Raw genomic sequence first — 10,046 nt, forward strand, 5'->3', positions numbered from 1 at the left:
CTAGGACGTCCAATCGGGTGTCTCTCATTTCGTTATCCCAAGTACGCTCTCTTCACGGCACGATCCTCTCCCATTCTCTCTGTGTCCGAGCCACGGAAGCTCAGCCGCTTTGGTCTCTTCAATACCCAAATATATCGCCAAATAGTTATATCGGAACACATCCTTATTTCTATGGCAACAAAGTTATATTACGATATATTTGGCTACTTTAGCCGTCACTATCTATTTCATACTGACTGTACATTTGCTTTATGAATGTGTAGTCGCCATTAGATATATATCGTAGCCAGCAAGGTCGCTCAAAAATATCTGAACATACACTTTAATTACATTATACATAATTTACATGGTTCAGATATTTGTGAATACCTCATCCGCTCCGATATATCTGATGGTGACTTTCAGCAAGAAGAAAAATCTTACCTGGTCGAGTCGTCTCGTATTACGCGAGAAAACAGTTCCCGAATTGATTATATCTCTAAAGTCATCCCTTGAACTTACTTGACTTCATATTAACGTATCAACTTTTTATTTTTTGGGCTTTCTCGGCAGCCCGTTCCCCGGACGAATGGCAATGGTTGCCGAAGCCGTAAAAGTCAATCTGGATAATATAACTCGAAAAGAAATTTAAAACAATGAAATGCAAATTATTAGTAATATATTAATACAAAATATGATAAGTCATAAATATGACAGAAATCACTCATATACCAAGGTTGACATTGACAGCACTTTTTATTTTACTTGGAGTAAAAAAGGCCGAAATCACTGCATACCAACATAACAAACATAATTTTGGTTATTTGAAGTTCAAAACGAAATCAACCGAGAGTTTCCGAAAATGGACGATAGTCGTAAAATGAAGAATGTTATGAAAATTTCATTTGCTTATTGTAAACTAAATACGCATCGAAAGCGATAAATTTTATATTCTAGTTCTATTTTCATATTTAGATAATAGATTGGAACAGTTTTTTCTTATCATACGTGCGTCGTATTCGAGAAACGTGTCAAAAACTTTTTTAGAAATTTGTAAGGCGCCATCTCGCTTCTTCTCTCGTTTTTTATCCCGTTCTGGTTTTTCAATTTTATATATATGATGATGATGATGATGATAGTGTTAGTTTGTACAGAGAAACTAACAGCAATAACACTATGTCTAAGAAGGAATACGGCACAGGCGTAGGCCGTAGGGCCTTCTCCTTCATATAGATTTAAACTCTGAATGCAGGTGAATGAAACAAATGAGCGCGAAGAACTCCGCACTCAATACATTGCAACTTTTGTGCGAAAGAAGGTATTCAGCGTGAGAACTTATTCTCTTCTATATATTGCTTACCGTTTACAGGGTAATTAATATATTAAATATGTATATGATATTGTGGAACTATTTATACGTTCATATCTAATGATGGTTAGTAAACAATTCGTTTTAATTTTAGACCGGTGTGTACTCCAACACGGTCGTCCTTCAGCATCACAGTGTCGTAATGACCAAGGCGGATAAGATCTACAAAGTCAAGTGCACGTACGACATGAGCTCCAAGAATATTACCTTTGGAATGGTGCCCATCAGGTTAGTAACACGATCCTTTCACCGCGAGAACTTTATATGTACGTATTAATACGGAACTTAAGATACTGTTCAGTTTTGTATAGGTACACGAACTAATTCCCATGCGAATAGAATTTTAAAATTCCACTGAGCTTCTGTATTGTAAACGCATAACAATTAGGTTTATACATATATTATTATGTTTAAGCGAGAAACGGTGTGTGGACGTGTGCGGCAACGTTAAACGCAATTTCACCAGACTTTGTATGTATTTTAATGAGGTTACTCGAAGCACGATAAAGATCGTGATTACTGTCAATGAGGTACCTTAACTGCAGCCGGGCCGGCCCACATTGCCGCTACTTAGTATAATGGCCTGGCTACTTTGTAATGTAAACATATATTCCCGTGATTTAAGTTAAATATTATATGGCGTTTCATCCTTACGTGATGGAATTTTTATTGGTATAATTTGAGGCGCGAAGGCGAGTTAGTTATGTTATGACTGTCTGATGTGTTTTACAACTATGTGTATTTGTAGGGATCCGGAGATGATCTCCATCACCGCGGCGCCCGAGGCCCCGCCGCCGCGTATCCGCATCCTGGACGCGCGCCAGCGCGAGGTCGAGACCGTCCGCATTGGGGACCGCCTCACCTTCCGCATCGAGATTCCCGAAGACAGTGAGACACGCATTTTCGTCTTTAGTCAATCATGTAAATAGAGATTAAGATGGTCCTAATATCTTCGTGTTTTTTTCAGCTCCGTATGGCATCTTCGCCCGCAGCTGTGTGGCGATGGCCAAGGACTCGAAGAGCACTTTCCAGATTATTGACGATGAAGGGTAAGTGACTCAATGGTATGCTTTTGCGTGATTTTTATTTTACATCACGGTCGATAAAGAGATAATGTGAATAGGTAATCAGAAAATGTTCCTTTTTAGTTGCCCCGTGGACCCTGGCATCTTCCCGGCTTTCACTCCCGATGGCAACGCTCTTCAGTCCGTGTACGAAGCGTTCCGGTTCACAGAGTCTTATGGAGTCATCTTCCAGTGCAATGTTAAATACTGTCTTGGACCTTGCGAACCAGTGAGTCTACGAATTATTTGACTTTCATGTAGTTACCCACTTAGTCATAACTATAATTCGGTAATTCAATACCTAACATGAAACAATTATATAATTTCAGGCGGTGTGCGAATGGGGCAGAGAATCTTTGGAATCATGGGGCAGGAAGAAACGTTCGTTGCCTCACAATGAAACCGGAGAGGCCCGCAGCCAGGAAGAAGATATGAACATTTCCCAGGAAATCCTTGTACTTGATTTCGGAGATGAAAGACAGAGCACAGACTTCCTGCGTTCCGACAAGCCCGGCGGCACTGCGTCGGAGACCAGTTTTGGTGGTACGTACACATACACATCTTTGGCATAGTGTAACTATACTTATAGAGTAGCAATTTTCTTCTAGGCACATAACATAATGCGGCGACATCGGTATCGCTACGTACCGCAGCTAATTGTAGCTCGATTTTGTTTTCCGCGTTCTTGAGTACGTTAATTTACAAGCATCGTTTATTTACAGAAAAAACTGTGACGATAGTGGAGCCGTGCCCTAGCAAGGGCTCGGTGCTGCTGCTGGGCGTGGCGTGCGCGCTGCTAGTGCTGCTGTACATCGCCACCGTCTTCTGCTACTACATGCGCAAGTGGCTCGCGCCGCCCAAGCACCTCTCGTAGGCTCGCGCAACAGCCTCCATATGCGACCCGACATCCGTTTGCTTCATCGAGGCACATGTGATACAAATGACTGACAAAATCGACATAAATTATTAAGACTAAATAACTGTAATCAGGTCGTAACTCCGTCCACCTCGATGCGCACCGTTGTACGCAGTATTTTGTACTTAACCACCGCGCCTTTTGCATTTACCTTAGCGGTAACTTATTGCATTTATAAGCATTTATTAAATAATAAGTAGTTTAACGAGTAGTTATACAATGAAGTACCTATTATGGGTGGTTACACCGACAAATTATAGAGGCAGCAATTTCATGCTACACTTAGATTAAGGTCTATGCCTATACATATAATTAGTGATTTTAGCAATGCATTTATTAATTTAAGTATTTGATACTTTTTTTAACGATTGACCAGTGTTTGTACAATTTTGAATATTAAGGCGGAAACAAAGTTTTAAATTATAGACCTTTGGAATAATCCCTGAGAATAATAGAAATAAATAAGTCTAGTATTTAGTTTATTTTATTACATTCAAGGGGACTATTCTGAATTCGAGTAACTCTTAGTAGATTGTTGTAACCTTTACATTTTAGCATAATTCTTTACTAGAATTTATCGATTAGGTTTATTTATATAAAAGTAGTCTAAAGTATGATAACAAATAGCAAATTTCCCTGGGGGTGTCCGGTGTTGGAGATGGGCGTCATCCGGAACCTCTCAGCAGCGGGCCACCGGGGTGCGGCCGCGGCCGTGTCGTGTAGCTACGCGTTGTATGTAAATACGCCGCTGCCGCGGAGGCAGCGGGTTACTATCCACGAACTTTCAGTTGGGTTTCGATGAAATGAGCTACGACGCAACAGTTGTACGAGTACATGCCTTCCAGAAATCGTCGACTTGTCGTTTCTCCTAACCCAACTTGAGACTTCATCTTTTATTTATTTAGGTTAAATCAATTGACTTATTTATTTTTTCATTATTTAACAAATGAAATAAACTTGTAGAAAATTATTTCTTTTTTATTTAACTCAATAATTTCATTAATAAATACCTGCTCATTCTAACAGTCAATTTAAGTACTATTTTATTAGCTGCCGTTTTTCGTCAGATATTGATAAAATTTGGAAGTTAAAAAATGTACATACCTATTTATATTTTCCGTTGAGTTACAAAAATACCATACGTTTACGTAATTTCGTAAAACAAAATAGGATACTACATATCCACCAAATTTTATCAAAACCTGACAAAAAATCGACAACACAAACGGACAAGGACAGTAGCCTAGATACTAGTTCAATTGCATCCATTTATCAGATAAATGTGTTAACTGTTAATAAATACAAATTAGGAAGGAACAAAACTAGGTAGTAAATTAGCTCGAACTATTATTTTTGTATCTGGACTACTAAGATTATGGCAGCACGACAAGGCAAAACGCATGTACCTAACATGTGCGTAAAAAACACAAATATTGTAAAAATATCCATATAAACAATAAATACCATTCGCGAGCACTCATTGCGTAGCAACTATCTTATTATAAATACTATCTAAAATTTCAGTCTGCGCGTCTACTTCAAGATTTTCACTTTTACAGTCGAACACCTTGTCAAAACTCTTTATAAACATGGGGGTAATTTTGTCTATAGTGCAAGGTAGGCCAGTGGATTTAGACAAGGAGGTGACGCCATTGTCGTCGATGCCGCAGGGGTCGATGTGGTCGAACCAGGACAGGTCGTTGTCGCAGTTGACCGCGACGCCGTGCGACGTGACGTACCGCGTGGCGCGCACGCCGATCGCGGCGACCTTGTTGTCGTCGATCCACACGCCTGTGTGCGGCGACCTATTACCTTTCAGCCCTGAAATGAAAAAACACACGCTCTGTCGCAGTAAAGCTGCAATTACTCTTACAGTACATTACATATGGTGTTACTCTACCGCACAAAAATTAAATTTAACTATGACGAAAATTTAATGGATCGAAAATTAAGGTCGACTGGTAAAGAATGCCTCATGGCATTAAGTTCGCCTTTTGTACAATGAGTTTTTCTTTTGTGCAAGAAAGTATAAATAAAATTTTAAGGGCCGTATGGCCTTGACGACCGGTCTGGCCTAGTGGGTAGTGACCCTGCCTGCGAAGCCGTGGTCCTGGGTTCGAATCCCAGTAAGGGCATTTATTTGTGTGATGACACAGATATTTGTTCCTGAGTCATGGTTGTTTTCTAAATGTATTTAAGTATTTATGTATTATAATATATATCGTTGTCTGAGTACCCACAACACAAGCCTTCTTGAACTTAGGTACTGTGGGACTTGGGAATCTGTGTAAGAATGTCCTATAATATTTATTTATTTTAAAATATTTAAAAAAAAATGGCCCTGTTGTTATGTATTGTAATTCGCACTTTATCAAGCATCATTGTTGTTGAAAGTACAGTAAAGTCCGGTTAGTACCTAATACGTCTTCGCCTATAACAACCAACCGCTTATAGCGACGTAAGTATAGGCACTTGTTTGGTTTTAGTACAACCTACTATGAAAGTACAACCGTTTATCACGACTCCGTTTATAACGACCAACCGCTTTTAACGACGGATATTGACACAAAATCCGTCCGTCAAGTCCAGTTACAACGACGAGCGACATATTTTTTCAATTACTACAATTATTAAAGTAAATATATCAAATTAGGTAATAGTTGACCAGCTGCAAGAATTCGCATTACAGTGACAAAGACAATTGACATTGCATAGCAGTCGCAATAGAACTCACGTCCCAGTAGCTTTTGGATCAAGATCTTAGAGTGTATTATACTATGTGAAAATAAGTACAAGCCATTTTCCTTCAGTTCCATTGCTGTTGATAGTTCCTCTTCTTTTAATATACTAGCTTTGCAGCATGGCATAATAAAAAAGTGCAATTCCCAACATATCATGCATCAAAGTATGTATAGGATTAGGATGTAATAATACTCATAATACATGTGACTATGATTTGTATAGTTCTGCGTATAACTATACCTACAGATTTATCAGACCTTCGCATGGCAGCACTAAATGATATTACTTAAACACAACATTGAGACAGATTAAGGTTGAACAAATCATGGCTCTCTTGCTTTGGAAATCACAATAGTCCCTTATTTTATCTGAACTATTTATAGTGCCCGGGCCACTCTAAAGGGAAACACCATTGGTTATCGCAATAATGGACGCTCTTCATATGGCCACACTGATATACAACGGCGTTTCCCGTTAGTGGGGCCCACGCAGTACAAAGAAACACATATTAAAAATAAACACACCAAAACTTACCTAATTCAGATAAAAGGTCTATGACAGTCTCCTCCAAGCTGTTGACATACCACTTGACACTAGGTTTGAAGTGTCTCAGGTTAATGATTGGGTAGGCTATTAGCTGGCCGGGGCCATAGAAAGTAATCTGACCACCTCTGTCTGTTTTCCTAAATGCTGCTCCCAAGGAACTCAGTCTTTGTACTTCTTCTTTACATGTCTCGTCTCTGATTCCTAAAATTATACTTCAATCTTAGCTTATAACTTTTCCACCAGAGAATTGTAAAGCTTATTTTTAAGGTAAAATAAGCTACAAAATTAAACAACTTATGATATGTTGTTGAAATATGCATATCCTAGCCTAGCAGCTAAGCATCTCTTGTGGGAAAGTAGTCTGAGGATTAAATCAACTTATTTGTACCCGTCAGCCAATATAAGTAGGTAACTAAGTAAATATTCTTTATTGCACCAATATCAATACATCTTACATGAAAAACTAACAATGAAAATTTAGAAGAAATGTATTCTCAAATTTAAAGGAATGCAAAATTCACCTTCAGCACCTAGATTCATAATTTGTCCATGAGTATATATATATTATTTATATTATAAATGCCCTAGAGCACATTGTAAGATTAAGTTATATTGTGCAAGCAGTGAAATTTTTGTTCAAAGAGAAGTTGTGGAATGTATTGGGGCCCATACATTCCACGATTCTTCTCTATCCGCACAAACTCTAGAGCAGCGGTCGGCAACAAGCGGCCCGCGAACCTGTCACTTGCGGCCCGCGATCCCCCCTGGCTATTTTGTATATAATTTGTTATAACAACAATGTCGAATAAAGTCGCACATATTAACAAAAATGCGGCTCGCGTCAACTTCCTTAACTATTATGTGGCCCTTGGCTGCTAAATGGTTGCCGACCACTGCTCTAGAGGTTGCTTTTTTTCTGACAAGATAGACCCTTTTGTATTAAAGCTCTACAGCTACACACTGCTAGTGCAGTTCCTCAGGTTACATTATAAATTTGTCTACTAACCGACAGTGTATACAGGCCTGTGCTCCAGTAATAGGAGAGTATCCCAATTGCCTGTGCCGTCCGTCATGGATTCCAGTTGTTTACGAACTATAGCCCTTTGAATCTTTAGGGCCGTGTCGTAGCTCATCAGACCCAGCTTCCAGATTTTCACCATTTTGCTTTAAAATATAATGTATAAATCCCTGCTAACTATTAGTTACAATAATTTGTTTATGCTGTTTTTATTTTACTTTATCAATTTTATCATAATTGTTTTATTGGTATTTTTTTTACTTAGTCATAATTTAAATATTGTAAAAACAAATGAAGCACTTGCGATTTTGACAGTTCGATCTCAATATTGCCATGTATCCCAATAAAATAAATTAGTATGTGGCGAACAATTAATTTACCTATATGTTTAGTCGTACATTGATTTTAAAAATGTGGGTTAATGTTGTTTTAGTCATATTATTAAATGTTTGTTAATGCTTTATTTCTCAGGGCAACAAAATATCCATGTGCTATCTATAAAAATACATAGATGCCGCTAACATCGCACAAGTTCAACTACTCCACGCTAAGTGGCGCTGTTATCAAAATTCTCTTTTCTTCGTCCGCAGCGAGAGTGTGGTGCTTTCATCTTTTCAGTCAATTCAGTTTCCCGTGTTCTCTGGTCGTAGGGCGGTGTTTCGTACGTTACGTAAACCAGCTGTCAGTATAAACAATACTATTTTTAAGTTACACAGTACACAAACTTTAGTTTTTGGGTTTGACATAGATTCACTATTATTAAGTTTGTTTGAAATTAATACTGACAAGGATTATGTTGCCGCTTGTATCGTGTAACTTAATTAATGTCAACGGCCATCCAACTTGAGTTTTGATGAAAAATAACTCTTATGACATCGTTGCTTAATGTATATCCTGTATGTAATAAGTGTCAGTGAAGATAAAGATGTGGAGTTCTCTCAGGCGATGACAACAGGGGTAAGGTTTAATTTAAAGCATTCCAATTAATGTAAATAATTACATTGTACCTCAAACATATACATATAAGCTTTTGCCGGAGGCCGGTTAAGAAGACTCGAGCGCAAATCATATTCATATTCATATCCAATCATTTAAACTTGTAACTTGAATGAAAACCAATCAAATGTAGGTTGGTGTACGAAAATTATGAACTACTTAGGTATTTTCTTCAGTAACATTCGAACACCAAAGTCTAACTACCTACGTTTTGGTACGGAAATCATTATTAGTAGATCAGCTTTTGCTGAAGTACGTAGGTACATGGTAGGCACTATGGACCAGCACTAGTCAGTAGTACCTCGTTATTAGTTACCTACTAGCTCTGTGCTACTAGTTAAACGAATGTAACCCATGTGAACCTACCTACTTTTTTCATTAAACTACTGCTTTTAAGTCCAAATAATTTTTGGCAAAAAATTAATTTTTGGTACAAGCTTTTATCGCTGACTGTACTTTTCTTCACACAGGCAACTAATACTCATCGAGACAATTCTAAAAACCCCAAATACAATTAGGTTTCATTGTTTTATCACAGAGTTCCTATGGCCACCTCCGGTCTCCATCATGAGATCAGCTCGATGACACCATAATATTGTATTGTCACCCGACTTACGTATGTATGCAAAATTTCAGCTCAATCGGAAACCGGGAAGTGGAGTGGACAAGATTTGATTACAGACCGACAAACAGACAGACAACGGTCAGGTGAAACTAAATAAAAGCTTGTAAAAAGTCAAAATATTAACATAGCAACAATCATTTTTAAAATATGTTGTTAAACAATTATCATCTTAGTTTAATTATCTGAGCAATGCATTGATGCAAATTATTAATGTTCTAAAATATACATATATTCATTAGGTACATAGGGTAGAGTGCGTTAGTTTTCTTCCAATTATAGGAGTTACCAACCTAGAAATGCGGCAAAAATTGTAGAAGTCCCTACCCTTAAGCCTCTTGTCTTTTTAAAGTGGAGTCCATGGGATGATCAAATCGACCGATGTGATCAGAAATGACAATGGCGTCAATCTCCAGTTAATCTGCAATTTTAGATTTATGGTGATATTCGAGCCCACAAAATTAGAAAAATGCCCTTAAATAAAAATACTAGCGTGTCAAAATGGTATTCTTGCGTCCGCACCTCCATTTTATCTGTATTATCGGTCGAAATCGGCGAGCCAAATTGACGTGTGCGTCCGGATGGCTAGTTTGATAGGACAATTTAATAGATTGGCGATAAATTGTCCCGTAGGTTAATACCTGTTAGGTAAGTACTCGAGCAATAAATATATTTTGGAAAAGTAGGTAGTGTTAGGTATTTTGGTTTTCGCTAACGAAGGTTTAATTTCCGTCCTATGGGCTAGTTTTCGTCCACTGCGTTATTGAGTTGAAAATCAAGTATAGAAATAGGTA

At 38.1% G+C, this 10,046-nt stretch overlaps 2 protein-coding genes across 2 annotated transcripts in view; one reads left to right on the top strand and one right to left on the bottom strand.

The window, feature by feature from the left end:
• LOC134679132 (uncharacterized) overlaps positions 1–3,808 on the top strand; it is a 35,349-nt gene extending 31,541 nt beyond the window's left edge. The window contains exons 10-15 of the mRNA XM_063537997.1: positions 1,443–1,576; positions 2,097–2,236; positions 2,316–2,397; positions 2,497–2,641; positions 2,742–2,955; positions 3,135–3,808. Coding sequence (XP_063394067.1) covers positions 1,443–1,576; positions 2,097–2,236; positions 2,316–2,397; positions 2,497–2,641; positions 2,742–2,955; positions 3,135–3,286 — 867 coding nt within the window. The 3' untranslated portion in view covers positions 3,287–3,808. The remainder of the gene's footprint in view (positions 1–1,442; positions 1,577–2,096; positions 2,237–2,315; positions 2,398–2,496; positions 2,642–2,741; positions 2,956–3,134) is intronic.
• Positions 3,809–3,860: 52 nt separating this feature from the next.
• Positions 3,861–7,871, bottom strand: LOC134679136 (octanoyl-[acyl-carrier-protein]:protein N-octanoyltransferase LIPT2, mitochondrial). The gene is made up of 3 exons (XM_063538004.1): positions 7,623–7,871; positions 6,605–6,817; positions 3,861–5,149 (listed from the first exon to the last, which is right to left on the bottom strand). Exons 1-3 carry the CDS (start codon positions 7,774–7,776, stop codon positions 4,806–4,808), a joined length of 711 nt encoding a protein of 236 aa, XP_063394074.1. The 5' UTR covers positions 7,777–7,871; the 3' UTR covers positions 3,861–4,805.
• Positions 7,872–10,046: the final 2,175 nt, after the last annotated feature.

This window comes from Cydia fagiglandana, chromosome Z (assembly GCF_963556715.1).
Source record: "Cydia fagiglandana chromosome Z, ilCydFagi1.1, whole genome shotgun sequence".
Taxonomy (NCBI): domain Eukaryota; kingdom Metazoa; phylum Arthropoda; class Insecta; order Lepidoptera; family Tortricidae; genus Cydia; species Cydia fagiglandana.

What these genes read in the sequence shown, in the direction of transcription:
- LOC134679136 (XM_063538004.1), bottom strand. Translation starts at nt 7,776, where the DNA reads ATGGTGAAAATCTGGAAGCTGGGTCTGATGAGCTACGACACGGCCCTA. An exon ending in CAGGCCTGTATACACTGTCG is followed by an intron (nt 6,818 to 7,622) that starts GTTAGTAGACAA and finishes GTATAATTTTAG; the next exon opens with GAATCAGAGACGAGACATGT. An exon ending in AGACCTTTTATCTGAATTAG is followed by an intron (nt 5,150 to 6,604) that starts GTAAGTTTTGGT and finishes TTTTCATTTCAG; the next exon opens with GGCTGAAAGGTAATAGGTCG.